Below are 15,465 nucleotides of genomic sequence, written 5' to 3' on the forward strand. Positions count from 1 at the left end.
GGGACTTGATCTCAGTCACTGTTATATGGGATGCAGGCTCACCGAGTGGCAGCTTAGCTTCCTGTTCCACAGTGCCTGTCCCTAAATTTTTATTTATTCATTATTTTATTTCATTTTATTTGAGAGAGAAAGACAAGGAGAGCTCCCATCTGCTGGTTTACTCCTCAAATGCTCGCAATAACCGGGGCTGGGTCAGGCTAAAGCCAGGAGCTGGGAACTCAATCCAAGTCTTCCATATGGATGGCAAGGACGTAGCTACTTGAGCTCCTGCCTCCTAGGGTGCATATTAGCAGGAAGCTGCAATGAGGAGCAAGCCCAGGGATTGAACCCAGGCAGTCCGATTAAGGAATAAAAGCATCCCAACTGGTGGCTTAATTATTAGGCCAGATGCCTACCCCATGTGTGTATTTTTTTTAATAGGTTTATATTATTTATTTGAAAGAGTTACAGAGAGAGGTAGAGACAGAGAGAGTGGTCTTCCATAAGTTGGTTCACTCCACAGATGGCTGCAATGGCCGGAGCTGCCCCAATCTGAAGCCAGGAGCCAGGAGCTTCCTCCGGGTCTCCCACGTGGATGCAGGGGTCCAAGGACTTGGCATCGTCTACTGCTTTCCCAGGCCATAGCAGAGAGCTAGATCGGAAGAGGCGCAGCCAGGACTAGAACCGGCGCCCATATGGGATGCTGGTGCTTCAGTCCAGGGCTTTAAACCTCTGTGCCACAGTGCCAGCCCTGCCCCATGTGTGTATTTTAAACTTTACACATGGTTCTGATTCATGTGCCTACATGAGAGCTCCTGTTGGAAAGGTTTCTGTGTCTTTTTTTTTCTTTGAGAGGAAATAATCACTTGCAACAGTTTTCCCACTAAACCACTTTTTTTTTTAAATGTCAGTTCTTATTTTTTATCTTCAAAGGATGAAGATGAAGAAACTGAGCATGAAACCAAGGCTGATCCAGAACGGCTTGATCAGATGGTCCATCCCGTAGCTGAACGCCTGGACATCTTGCTCTCCTTGCTTTTGTCCTACATTAAGGATGTGTGCTCTGTGGATGGTAATGACCTATAGTAATAACAGCAGCTAATGTGTCCCGCTCCTTGCTGGGCATTTTCTTTCCTTCCTTCCTTCCTTCCTTCCTTCCTTCCTTCCTTCCTTCCTTCCTTCCTTCCATCCATCCATCCATCCATCCATCCATCCATCCATTTGAGAGGTAGAGTTACAGACAGTGAGAGGGAGAGACAGAAAAGTCTTCCTTCTGTCGGTTCACTCCCCAAATGGCCGAAGCGGCTGGAGCTGTGCTGATCCGAAGCCAGGAGCCAGGTGCTTTTTCCCAGTCTCCCATGCAGGTGCAGGGTTCCAAGGGCTTGGGCCATCCTCCACTGCCCTCCCGGGCCACAGCAGAGAGCTGGATTGGAAGAGGAGCAGCTGGACTAGAACCGGCGGCTGGGCATTTTCAATATGTTATCTCTAGTACTAATAAAACTCCTATAAAATTTTTCTTTTGAATATGGGTTTAAAAAGATTTAGAGTTTAGCATACTTGCCATCATCAGCTACTTTATTTTTATTTATTTATTTTTTTGAGAGTGGACAGTGAGAGAGACAGAGAGAAAGGTCTTCCTTTTCTGTTGGTTCACCCTCCAGTGGCTGCTGCGGCCGGCCCACCGCGCTGATCCGTAGCCAGGAGCCAGGTGCTTCTCCTGGTCTCCCATGCGGGTGCAGGGCCCAAGGACCTGGGCCATTCTCCACTGCACTCCCCGGCCACAGCAGAGAGCTGGCCTGGAAGAGGGGCAACCGGGACAGAATCTGGCGCCCTGACCGGGACTAGAACCCAGTGTGCCGGCGCCGCAGACGGAGGATTAGCCTATTGAGCCGCAGCGCCGGCCTATCAGTTAACTTTAAAATGGTGGGACTGGGATTCAGGTTCAGTTATATTTATCTTCAATGCGCTGATCTTTTCACTGTTCTAATTATTTTTTAAAGATTTATTTATTTATCTGAAAGAGCCAAACAGAGAGACAAGGAGAGAGAGAGAGACACAGAGGGAGAGGGGGGCGTCTTCCATCCACTGGTTTACTCCCCAACCAGCGACAACAGCTGGAGCTGTGCTGATCCAGAGCCAGGAGCTTCTTCCAGGTCTCCCACACAGGTGCAGGGGCCCAAGGACTTGGGCCATCTTCTACTGCTTTCCCAGACCATAGCAGAGAGCTGGATAGGAAGTGGAGCAGCCAGGTCTTGAATCCATGCCCATACGCTTAATGCTGGCCAGGGCATTAATCTGCTGTGCCACAGCGCCGGCCCTATACTGAGTTTTTTGCCCATGTGAAACTGTTAGTCTAGAGGGTTTGCTGTGAACAACACAAGAGTTTTTCCATTCACATTGCTCAGATTTAGGAATGAGCTCAGTGGGGCAGGCATTTGGGTACACCAATTTAAGCCATTGTTTGGGACGCCTGCATTCCATATCCAAGTGAACTAACAGATGAAAGATAACTCACTCTGTCTCTCTCTCTTCTCTGCCATATAAATAATGAAAATAAACTTTAAAAAGATGAGCTCGGCCGGCGCCGCGGCTCACTAGGCTAATCCTCCGCCTTGCGGCGCCGGCACACCGGGTTCTAGTCCCGGTCGGGGCGCCGGATTCTGTCCCGGTTGCCCCTCTTCCAGGCCAGCCCTCTGCTGTGGCCAGGGAGTGCAGTGGAGGATGGCCCAGGTGCTTGGGCCCTGCACCCCATGGGAGACCAGGAAAAGCACCTGGCTCCTGGCTCCTGCCATCGGATCAGCGCGGTGCGCCAGCCGCAGCGCGCTGGCCGCAGCGGCCATTGGAGGGTGAACCAACGGCAAAGGAAGACCTTTCTCTCTGTCTCTCTCTCTCACTGTCCACTCTGCCTGTCAAAAAAAAAAAAAAAAAGATGAGCTCAATGTTTCTGATTAATAGAACTTGAATCTGAGTTGACTGTTATGTGTTGATTGTTTTGCTGTTACAAATTGAATACATTGATGAGAGAAAATTTGGAAACTACTGGAAGGTAAAGACAGTTTAAGTGTCTGCATTCCTGCTCTTCTGAGAACCATTGTTAGTGTGTTGATGCATGTCTTTTTCTTAGCCTGTGAATATGTATATTTTTTGTACATTTAGGGGGTCACACTAATTGTTATATTTCATATCTGTGCTTTATATGTATTGAGAATACTTTATGATGCCATTCACTGTTATAAAATATTGTTATTGGTCATATTGACCTTATTTGTCAAGATTACAAATAACAGTCTAATGAACATCCTTACACACATATTGTCAAATTATTTGTGATAAAATTCCTAGCAGTAGAATTACTACCTCAAAGAGCTTCAGCTAAATAAATTGTAAAGAAGGGTTCATGTTTATGACATCACAGCAGTATGTGTGGGAAGTCCTGCTTCCTTGGCAGTAGTGGATTATATTTAAAAAGGAAAATCTGGAGTGAGCATTTGGCCTGCTGGTTCAGAAACCGGTTATGACACCCGAGTCCCACCCTGAAGTGCCTGGGTTTGATTCTTTGCTCCAGCTTTCAGTTTCCCCTGCCTGTCATTTCTGACCCTGGGAGGCAGCAGTGATAGCTTGAGTGCTGAATCCTTGCTACCCAAGTGGGAGATCTGGATTGAGTTCTTGTGTCCTGGCTCCAGCCCCAGGCCCATCCTGGCCATTATAAGCATTTGGGGAGTGGACCATCAGATGTGAGGGGAGAGAGTGCTCACACTTGCTGTCTCTCTCTGCCCCCAAATAAATTAAAAACAAAACAGAAGTTTGTTCATGGGAAAAATAGAAGTTTCCCAAAAAAGAAAATCAAAGCCTAAAGTTTGAAAGTTTGGATCAAAATGTTGGTTTGAGGGACTGATCGTGCAGTGTGGCTGGTTAAACCACCGTTTATGACACTATCAGCTACTCCTAGTCCTGGCTTCTCTGCTCCTGCTCCAGCTCCCTGCTAATGAATTTTGTTTTCATTGTAGCTTAATGGATATTGCACAGATTCTTAATGCATTCTGTTTTAAAATTTGGCAGATGAAGCTTATAGCTTGAAATATGTATCTATAAAACTAAAATACCAATTTTTCTCTATAGGTAAGATTGATAACAACAAAACAAAGGATTTATACCGTGATCTGATAACCATCTTTGACAAACTCCTGTTGCCCACCCATGCTTCCTGCCATGTACAGTTTTTCATGTTCTATCTCTGCAGCTTCAAACTGGTAAGTAAAAATGTCATTTAATCTAAACTGAGGGTATTTGATTCTTGCTGGTAATTTTTTTGTTTAGACCTGGGGTGCAGGGAGACCATGAATTATTTCTTCCCCTGAGCTCATTGGTTTAATATCTTTAATAAAATTACCTTCCTTTTTTTCTTTTGTTAAGAAAGATTTGTTTTATGTGTTTGAAAGACAGTTACAGAACGAGGTAGAGACAGAAGGTTTTCCATCCATTGATTCATTCCTCAAATGGCCGCAATGGCTGGAACTGAGCCAATTTGAAGCTAGGAGCTAGGAGCTAGGAGCCAGGAGCTTGTTCCAGATCTCCCATGTGGGTTCAGGGACCCAAGGACTTAGGCCATCCTCTCTTGCTTCCCCAGGCGCATTAGCAGGGAGCTGGATTGTAAGTGGAGCAGCTGGGGCTTGAACTGGCACCCATATGGCACCTGATGGCTGCAGGTGGGGCTTTAACCTGCTGCACCACAGTGCTGGCACACACATACCTCCCCCCCCCCTTTTTAAAGATTTATTTATTTATTTGAAAGGCAGAGCCACGGAGTAGGGGTTGGAGATCTCCCATTCACTGGCTCACTCTCCAAATGAACATAATGGCCCAAGCTGTCCCAGGAGCTTCTTCCAGGCCTCCCACATGAGTGCAGGGGCTCAAGCATTTGGGCCATCCTCCGCTACTTTCCTGGGCACACCACATGGGATGCGGGCATCACAGGTAGCTGCTTTACCCACTACACCACAACACCGGCTTACTTTCCATTTCAGCACTTTCCAAGGGGCAAAGGGAATCACTGCTCTCTCTTGTCTCAGCTGGTACCTCTGAAGATGGTATCCTTCTTTTGGCCACTAGGTGGTGCCCTTCCCTTCAGTTCAAGCCTTTTTTTTTTTTAAGGATTTATTTATTTGACAGAGTTACAGAGAGGCAGAGTCAGAGAAAGAGAGAGAGAGAGAGGTCTTCCATCTGCTGGTTCTCTCACCAGATGGTCACAATAGCTGGAGCTGTGCTGATCCAAAGCCAGGAGCCTCTTCCAGGTCTCCCACATGGGTGCAAGAGCCCAAGGGCTTGGGCCATCTTCCACTGCTTTCCCAGGCCATAGCAGAGAGCTGGATCAGAAGTGGAGCAGCTGGGACTAGAACCAGTGCCCATGTGGGATGCCCGCACTGCAGGCGGCAGTTTTACCAGCTACACCACAGTGCTGGCCCTCTTTTGCAACTATTGTTTAGCTCTCAAGAACAGTTGGGAGAGTACTGATCCTGGATAAAAAGGCTAAATCCAGTCTTCCCAAACCGTTGTGTCCCTGGCTTTAGAAATGCTCTGTTTTTGGCAAAGTTGGAGATTGTGCCTTTTTCCAAGAAATGTAGTCTGTTTTTTCTATGATTAGCATAATGGATCAAATACCAGGTATGCTGTAGTCCATGTTGCTGTTCAGTGTGTGAAAAGAATGAAAGGATGCTTTGCTCGCAAAAGGAGTCCCCTTGTGGACTCCAAAGGACATGAGTGCTCACTGGTTTCCAGTTCTGCTGAACTTCAGGCTCACTTCGAGATTCTTACAATGTGCTAGTTCCAAAGCTCTGTCCCAGAACTGCTGATTCAGAACTTTAGACTTTCTGCCTGCTCAACGATGTCTCAGGTCCATTGGATTATTTAGTACCCAGAACATTTTCTATTTTTAATAGAATTATCTCAGGTGTTTTTTTTTTTTTAATGGAAGTCATGACAGCTGTATTCATTATTCATCTAGCAGTATAGGGGCTGGCCCTGTGTCACAGTGAGCTAAGTTGCCACCTGCAATGTTGGCATCCCATATTAGAGCACTCTTTTGAGTCTTGGCTGCTCTGCTTCTGATCCAGCTTCCTGCTAATGTATCTGGGAAGGCAGTGGAAGATATCCCAAGTGCTTGGGCCCCTGCCACCTACATGGGAAACCTGGGTGGAGTTCTGGGCTACTGGCTTTGTCTTGGACTGCTGTGGTCATTGCAGCCATTTGAGGAATGAACCAGTAAACCAGTAACTTTGCATTTCAAGTGCATAAGTAAATCTTCAAAAAAAGAAAAATATCTAGCAGTATAATTGAAATACTAGAATTTTCTTCACATACAGATAAAGTAAAAATTTAAGATTCTGATCACTGGGACCAGCACTGCAGTGTAGCTGGCAAAGCCATTGCCTGTGGTGCTGGCATCTCATAAAGGCATTGGTTTGAATCCTGGTTGCTCCACTTCTGATCCAGCTCCCTGCTAATGCGCTTGGGAAAGCAGCAGAACATGGCCTAAGTCCTTTGGCCTCTGCACCCACATGGGAGACTGGGATAAAGTTCCTGGCTCTTTCATTCAGCCTGGCCCAGCCCTGGCCATTTGGCCATTTGAGGAGTAAACCAGTGATGGAAGATATCTCTGTTTCTCCCTTGCTCTATAACTCTGCCTTTCAAATAAATAAAATAAATCTTTAAAAATATTTTGATCACCAGAATGTCTTTCATTTATTTATATTTACTTAAGAAAGAGAGAATGAAGAGCTGATTGACTTCCCAAATGCCTGCAGTGGTGAAGGGCTGGGTGAAGGTTGAAGCCAGGAGGCAAGATCTCAGTCCACATTTCCCACGTAATTAGGTGGCAGGGACCCAAGTACTTGAACCACTACCACTGCCTTCCAGTGTCTGCTTTAGCAGAAAGTTGGAGTCAGGAGCTGGAGCCAGGGACCAAACCTAGACAGTCAAATAGGGGACACAGGTATCTTTCATTGCTAGGCTGAGGCCTAACAACCCCAGAACCAGAGTATCTTAAGCAGTGAAAAAGATCATACCAGCACCTTCTCTTTAAATAGGGATTCGCAGAAGCATTTTTGGAACATCTCTGGAAAAAACTGCAGGATCCAAATAATCCTGCCATCATCAGGCAAGCTGCTGGAAATTATATTGGAAGCTTTTTGGCAAGAGCTAAATTTATTCCTCTTATGTAAGTAACCTAATTTTCCAAGTACTTTTTAATATCATGCTTTAAAAAGATTATAGCCTTGTCTCAAGTCAGAGAAATACCAGCCTTACTTTTGGTCTATCTTTAAAGTGGTGATTTTTCCCTCAAGTCTATGCAAGATGCTTGTGTTTCCCAAAAGGAGTTTCACAATAATGTTTCTTCTTCTTCTTTTTTTTTTTTTTTTTAAGATTTTATTTATTTGTTTGACTGGCATAGTTACTGAGAGAGGGCGAGACAGAGAAAAAGATCTTCCATCCACTGATTCATTCCCCAAATGGCTGAAACGGCTGAAGCTGGGCCTGCCAGGAGCTTCTTCCGGGTCTCCCACATGGGTGCAGGGGCCCAAGCACCTGGGCCATCTTCTATACCACTTTCCAGGTGGTAGCAGAGAGGTGCATCAGAAGAGGAGTAGCTGAGACATGAACCAGCACCCATATGGGATGCCAGTGCCGCAGGCAGAGGCTTAGTGCACTATGCCATAGCACCAAACCCATGTTTCCTTTTTTAAGCCTAAAATCTTAAATGTGAGGATTTTATCATCTGTTCTGTGTGAGCACATTTGAACATGAAGATACATTTATTTTCATGGATAACGTACAGTGTTGTGTACTGTGTGATTCTTTTGTAGGTTTCTCATTTTTCTTTTGTATTCCGAATCAGTTATATCTAGTAAGGCTGAAAAAAACCCCTTGTAAAGGTAATAGAAAGCTCTATGTAGAAGGCCGGTTTCTGCCAGTGACCCATAAGGATTTCTTGGGGTAAGGGTATTGTTAAACACCCTTCCCAACAAGTGAAAGGTGTCTAGCTCAAATTGGTGGCCCTGAGATTTCAACAGAATTCCATAGAGAATAGTGAGGTTAATCGGACTGTTCTTATCTTGTGAGATATTGGCAAACATGTACCATTCTTCAGCCATATCCCCTTAGTCGGGTGGGGCGCCCACAGTGAAGCCCTACTGAGTTGATGGAGAAACTTCTGCATCCTGTGGGACATTCTTAGGGGCTTCTCTGTTTCTAGAAGGTGGGTGCTGCTCTGCTTTGTAATTGGAAAGTTGTCTTCCCTCCCACCCATCCATTACCTTCCTCTGTTTGCTATTTATGTGTTCCCATGGCTAATATTTACTGAAGTCTGGGAACTTTAAAAAAAATTTATTTCATTTTATTTGAAAGGCTGAGTAACAGAGGAAGAGAGAAAAGGAAAGATGTCTTTCATCTGCTGGGTCACGAGCCAAGAATTCCATCTAGTTCTTCCATGTAGGTGTCAGAGGTCTAAGCACTTGGGCCATTATCTGCTGCCTTCCCAGGTGCATTAGCAGGGAGCTGGATCGGAAGCAGAGCAGCCAGGACTCAGACTGGCACTCTGATATGGGACGCTGGCATGGGCATCGTAGGCACAGCTTAACCCACTGCGCCTCGATGCCAGCCCAAAACCTGGGAACTCATTATGATTTGTAAGGAAAGGTGTGTGTCTTATCTTTATGTTATTGTAATGTTTTAATAAAGTTGACTTGAATTTCTCTTTTCTCTAGTACTGTAAAATCATGCCTAGATCTTTTGGTTAATTGGCTGCACGTATACCTTAATAATCAGGATTCTGGCACAAAGGCTTTTTGTGATGTTGCTCTCCACGGACCATTTTATTCAGCCTGCCAAGCTGTATTCTACACTTTTGTGTTTAGACACAAGCAACTTTTAAGTGGAAACTTGAAGGAAGGTTAGTGATACGGGGTTGATGGACTTGACTGGGTCTTCCTTGTGTACTTCTTACCTGTTGGAATAACAGTTCTTTCCTTGAGAATTTGATCAAAACAAAACTATGATTCAGAAAAGCACACATGTACTCAGACTTTTATAGATATTTCATGTAGCTCATAGGCCCCTGAAATTCCCTTCGGCCCCCTCCTTGACTGCTGATGGATTTGAGAACACCTGTCTCAGAAGGGGTTCAGTGTGAAGACATCTTCAGAGGTGAGGCTGAGCAGGTGACTGAACCAGTGCCTTGCGTAAAGCTCCTCATGCCCCTTGGCCCCTGAAGGGCATTCCCACTACAGATGAGACCAGCGCGCAGGCCCAGGTCGCACGGCTCCATCCGTAGGATTCCGCATTGAAGCCCAATGAGGGTTACTGTGTGGCTGCGATCTCAGTTAGGCTCCCATATCTAAGACTTGAAGGTTTTTTACCATTTTTCAGTTCTGCTCGTTTCTATCATTATTTATGATTTCAATCTACCAAATGAAACTTATTTATTACATTAGTGTATTTTAGTTGAAGAGCGTCCCTAAGAACAAGGTAGGGAACTTGCTTTGGTGATTTTCACAGATTAATTCAAACAGCTTCCCAGAGCAAGTCCTCTAAGCCAGAGCTTCTCAGTCTCAGCATTGTTAGCGTTTGGACTGGAGACTCCTACATGTGGGGGGCTGTCCTGTGCCTTGAGGGGACTTAGCAGTGTCCCTCTCCATGCCAGCAGCAACTCCCCCACCCCACCCAGGTGGGACAGTCATCTGCGGGGCACAGCTCGAAACTGAAACTCGGGGTGGATTGTATTCATTTACTTGTATCCTGCGTGCTCTTGAGGGTTAAAATTAACTGTGTGAATTAGGCTGCATCACAAGGTAAGTAAAATGTTTATACTTCTTTCTATAAATAATTGAAGTTGGTCTACTAGACTCTTAGAGGTGAAGTGTCTTTACCAGTGTAGAAGAGAATTATATTCAGTAGTTCCAAAACAGAGATTTGTCTAAAATTTGCCTTTACCTTTCGAGTTTTCTTTTTCTTTTTAAAGGGCGATGGGGCAGGTATTGTGACGCAGCGAGTTAAGCTGCCTCTTGTGATGCCCTTGTTCCGTATTGGAGTGCCTGTTCAAGTCCTCACTCCTCCATTTCCCATCTAGCTTCCTGCTAATGCATCTGGGAGGGAGCGGATGGTGGCCAAAGTACCTGTGTTCCTGACACCCACACAAGAGAGAAAGGGAGAGAGAGGATTACAACTAATGTATACCTGAACATGCTCACTCTTCATGGATTATTTAAGATGTGCAAATTCAAATGAGGTTGCTGTTTTGTTTTGCTTTATTGTCTATTTTGGTTGCTGTCTGAACGCCATCCCTCCAACCCCCCCATAAACTCAGCATATTATAAGCTTACAAATGTGTGGATTCCAAATTGTTTTATAATCTTATAGCCTAGGAACACGTGCTTACTTCCTGGGTCTTTTCTGAACTGCTTTGTTTAGAAAAACTGCCTTTCTTCTTGGAGAATGCAGTTAGCTTTGTGAAACTCTGGGCCACACACTGTGACTCTGTGGACTTTTTTTTTCTTTTCTTTTTTTTTTTTAAAGATTTATTTATTTGAAAGTCAGAATTACACACAGAGAGAGGAGAGGCAGAAAGAGAGGTCTTCCATCCGATGGTTCACTACCCGATTGGCCGCAACAGCCAGAGCTGTGCTGATCCGCCGATCCGAAGCCAGGCTGAACCAGGCTGGAGACAGGAGCCAAGAACTTCATCTAGGTCTTGCATGTGGGTGGCAGGAACTCAACTACTTGGGCCGTCATCTGCTGCTTGCCAGGCACATTAGCAGGAGACTTGATCGGAAGCAGAGTAATTGGGAATGGAATGGTACTCCGTGATGGGTTAACCTGCTGTGCCACAACTCCTACCCCTATTTTTTTTTTTACTGTGAAATAATTTATGCTTTTAAAGTTACCTTAGATTTTCAATTATTTGTGGATTTTTAAAAATCTTTTTATTTTTGTATCCAAAGGTTTGAGATATCTTCAAAGTCTGAATTTTGAACGTATCGTAATGAGTCAGCTAAATCCTCTGAAGATTTGCCTACCCTCAGTGGTTAACTTTTTTGCTGCTATCACAAAGTAAGTTATTTACATTTTCTTCATGGAAGTTATTTAAAAGTAAATTTGTTTCATATTAGTATTATAAAATTGCATTAGATTTCTGTGAAATTAATCTCAATAAAACATAAAAAAAAAAATCAGTTACCCAGTCCCTGCAGGAAGTACTGTGCTGGAGCTATTGTTTTTATACTTAGTGGTAGTGGAAATTACCAGTGCTGTTTGACCCTGAGGAGAGCATGCAAGTAATCCTAGGCACTTCAAAATAAATAAGGAAACTGGGAAGCTGAGAGGTGCATGCCAGAGGAGCTTAATAGGGTGGCTTCTGTAATAGTAATAAATAATCTGGTCATGAGACACAAACCCACCCACAGGAGATTAGTTCTGAGAAGGACTGTGTTACCTCAGGCCTGGTAGCTGTTGTAATACCTGGCTATGACCGTGACCAGGCGACTCTGAGCGCTTCATCCAGAACTCCTTCAGTCCTCACACAGCCCTGCAACTGTATCGCTGACCCCACTTGCAAAGGAGGGGATGGAGGCACAGAAGTAGCTGTGTAGCAACACTGCAGAGCTGAGGTCTGAGAGCATAGTGGCGGCTGTGCACGCTTCGCTTGGTTCTGCTTCGAGGAGAGAGACCTGGAGAGCCTGGCCGTTTAATGAGGCTGTTCAGGTGGGGTCCTCACTGATGAAGACAGTTAAGGCTATGGTTGTCTTCCTGCCTCAGTCCCCTTTAGGCAGCTTGCTGCTGTCATCCAGGAACCCTCATGTTCTTTCAGTAGGCATTTAGTTCAAGGTGTCCTGTCTCTCGGGGATCTCAGAAATGGTAAGGAAGGATTCCAGAAAGGAATAGAGAAGCCGACGTGTAGCCACGCTTAGTGGGGAAAAGGTTTCTATACTGCTGAAGAGGGGGAGCAGCCGGCAGAGTGAGGATAGATGAGGCGGTGACCCCAGAATAATTTAGGGGTTAGGGCGGAGGACTGCACTCTGGATTTGAGGTTGGCACGTGCAGCAGACAGAAGCGTAGGAGATGAGGCTGAGAGTAGGAGACAAACAAAGGTCTGTGCCCAGTGGTCCAGGGACCATTATGTTGCTGCTGTTTTTCTTCATGGTTTTGGGATGCAGCCATAAGACGTGTCTTCACAAAGTTTACTGAAGGTGTGGGTATTACAAAAAAACTATGCATGGATTTCAGTTCTTTTCAAACCCAAATAAATTTGTCTTTTAATACCATTTTTCCTATGAGGTTTTTGAAATCCCCTTGTATTGACAACTATAGCTTGTTTTGATTTTAACTGCTGTGGTATAGCCTATTAATATTTTTAGAATTAAAAAAGTCTTTGTCGGAATTTGATTTGTATTTGGTTTTTTGCTTCAGTACTGGGTACAACAGCATAAGATTATTCTTGTGTGTGTGCCCTCGTGTACAGGCACATGTTTCTTGTCACACAGGTTGTAGGAGATGTAGATCTCATACGGTTATGTTGGTTTTTATTATGTTCTTCTGTTTCACATCTCTAGCCTCACCGTGCCTATTCCTTTTCCTACCCATTACTTGGTCAACCCCTTGCCCCGCTTTCAGTAAAGTCCCAATTTTCTATTCAGAAGCAGCTAAGTCTCCTTCAGCAGCCCCTGTTCCCCCTCACTGACTCTGGAATCCGTGGTGTTTGTTCTTAATGTTTATTATTTAAAGAAAATCTTTTTAACCTTTTACCAACTTGAAAGGCAGAACAGTACAGAGACAGAAAGATTTTCTGTCCTGGGCAAGCACTGTGGCTTAGTGGACTAAGCTTCTGCCTGTGGCACCGGCATCCCATAAGAATGCCAGTTCCTGGCTTCTCCACTTCCTAACCAGCTCCCTGCTGATGGCCTGGGAAAGCAGTGGAGGATGGCCTAAGTGCTTGGGCCTCTGCACCCACTGGGGAGACCTGGATGAAGCTCCTGGCTCCTGTCTTCAGATCAGGCCAGCTCCTGCCGTTGAGGCCATTTGGGAAGTGAACCAGCAGATGGAGGACCTCTCTCTTTGTTTCTCTCTCTCTCTGTAACTCTGCCTCTCAAGTAAACAAATAAATTTTTTTAAAAGATTTATTTACTTATTTATTTGAAAGGCAAAGTTAGAGGCAGAGGCAGAGAGAGAGAAGTGTTCCATCTGCTGGTTCACTCCCCAAGTGGCTGTAACAGCTGGAGCTGCACCAATCTGAAGCCAGGAGCCAGGAGCTTCCTCTAGGTGTCCACGTGGGCCCATGCACTTGGGCCATCTTCTGCTGTTTCCCCTGGCGATAGCAGAGAGCTGGATCAGAAGTGGAGCAGCTGGGCCTTGAACCAGAGCACATATGGGATGCCAGCACTGCAGGCTGCGGCTTTACCTGCTCTGCCACAGTGCTGTCCCCTAAATAAATAAATTAAAAACAACAAAAATAGATTTTCTGTCCACCAATTCACTTCCTGAATGCCTGTAACAGCCAGAGCCAGGCCAGGCCAGGCCAAAATCAGGAGCTTGTAACTCCATCCAGACACAGCCATCATCTGCTGCCTTGCAGGAAGCTGTATCAGAAGTGAAGTTGCCAGGACTCAGACCAGCCTCCAGTGTATGATGCAGGCATGCCAAATGATGGCTTAACCTGCTGTGCCACGATGTCCGTCCCAAGAATCCCTTTTCCACTAACCCCGGTTCTTTTGCAAACAGCAGAAGTAAAGATAGCTATATAATTATGCGTGTTAAAAGAGTTTTACCTGGCAGACATACTGATATTTTTTTTTTTGGTAATGCCTATTGATCTAAGTCCAATTTCATATTTTAAGTGAAAGCCACATTTTCTTTTTCCTTAAAAGGCTTGTTAGTCCTAGGCTCAAAGTACCCTGAAAGCATTACTTCCTGCTTTGTGTTGTTTTTTTCATGCACTTGTTCTGTCAACATCTGTGTGCTCCGTGCAGTTGTGACATGTAAGTCACATCCATGCAGTGATTCCAGCATGGTAATGCCTCCATCTGTGTTGATTTTGGTGTCCACAGCAAATACCAGCTCGTCTTCTGCTACACTATCATTGAGAGGAACAACCGCCAGATGCTACCAGTTATTAGAAATACAGCTGGCGGGGACTCGGTGCAGACCTGCACCAACCCACTTGACACCTTCTTCCCCTTTGATCCTTGTGTGCTGAAGAGGTGAGTACCTTAAACAGTCAGTGCTGCCAGTGGTGAGTTTGAATGTGATGTGTGTTTGCTCTTCCCAAGGTTGGCTTTACAGTTTCTTTGCTGAAGCGACCCTTCCTAGCTCGTTATTAGAGTCACATGCTCTCTTGGCATGGATTTCCCAGGCCACATTAGAGATCACTTGCAGGGTCTGCTGCGTGTCACAGGCATACCAGGGTCTGTAGATCTTTTCTTTAGTAGGAACACAGATGGACACAAAATGGTTTTCTGTTCTTTAGGGGAAAAAAAAGTTGATTGAAATGTATGAGGGGCGGCAGTAAAGGCACCAGGATAGGGAAGTGCTATGTGCTCTTGGTTTATAATTTTCTGCCGACCTGTTCCTTCCTCCCGAGACCACGTCCCATTCTGTTGCATGGGGTAAACAAAGGCAGGTGGTTTATCTAGGGGGTTATTCTGGAACCCTCCAAACGAGTCTTAACTCTGTATTTAAATAGGGAAGCAAGATTTTTGCTTGTTACACGGTTTTTAACTAGCAGCGGGCCCTTCTGGAAGTGTGTGGTCTCCCAGGCCTTGATGGACTGGAAACAGAGTAGTTGTTGTTCCTAGATGTGTTTTTCAATATGAAAGAAAAAAAGATATTCTAGAATATTGTGATTTAGTTTTCATTTGGTTTTACTGTGATTCAGCTGGCAGTTACTGTGAATCAAGAATTTCACCTGTAAATGTAAAGAGGAGAAACAGTAGGTATGACTGTCCATCTAAGTGCATATGTGAACCTCTTAACACAGCATATTAGCCAACTGGTATTTTTGGACATTATTATTATAACTGTGATTTTTACTCTTGTTTTTTAGAAAGTAACTCTTATGGAAAAGAGCTAAATACACTTTTATTTGTGTTGAATTATTTAACTTGACTATGAATTGTGGTCTTTGTTGACAGGTCAAAGAAATTCATTGATCCTGTTTATCAGATATGGGAAGACATGAGTACTGAAGAGCTCCAGGAGTTTAAGAAGCCCATTAAAAAGGTGAATTTGTCATTCAGCATGCTTTCTGGGAATCTCCCTTATGGTCAAGGTCACAATCAAATGTCCCACTTAAAAAGCATTCCATTTTGGAGTGAGTATTTCACCATCTCACCTTGGAGTGCCTGAGTATGATACCCGTCTCCAGCTCCTCAGGTCAGCTTCCTGCTAATGCACACCCTGGGAGGCAGCAGTGACGGCTCAAGCAGTTGGGTTTCTGCCACCCAC

At 44.9% G+C, this 15,465-nt stretch overlaps 1 protein-coding gene across 2 annotated transcripts in view; it reads left to right on the forward strand.

Moving 5' to 3' along the window:
• The window catches only part of RRN3 (RRN3 homolog, RNA polymerase I transcription factor), a 48,941-nt gene that overhangs the window by 29,906 nt on the left and 3,570 nt on the right, over positions 1 to 15,465 (forward strand). For both annotated transcript variants that reach the window (XM_008257804.4, XM_002711743.5), the window contains 7 exons: positions 913 to 1,051; positions 4,099 to 4,229; positions 7,062 to 7,192; positions 8,739 to 8,923; positions 10,971 to 11,079; positions 14,070 to 14,222; positions 15,153 to 15,240. In XM_008257804.4, coding sequence (XP_008256026.1) covers positions 913 to 1,051; positions 4,099 to 4,229; positions 7,062 to 7,192; positions 8,739 to 8,923; positions 10,971 to 11,079; positions 14,070 to 14,222; positions 15,153 to 15,240 — 936 coding nt within the window. The remainder of the gene's footprint in view (positions 1 to 912; positions 1,052 to 4,098; positions 4,230 to 7,061; positions 7,193 to 8,738; positions 8,924 to 10,970; positions 11,080 to 14,069; positions 14,223 to 15,152; positions 15,241 to 15,465) is intronic.

Source organism: Oryctolagus cuniculus, chromosome 19 (assembly GCF_964237555.1).
Source record: "Oryctolagus cuniculus chromosome 19, mOryCun1.1, whole genome shotgun sequence".
NCBI lineage: Eukaryota > Metazoa > Chordata > Mammalia > Lagomorpha > Leporidae > Oryctolagus > Oryctolagus cuniculus.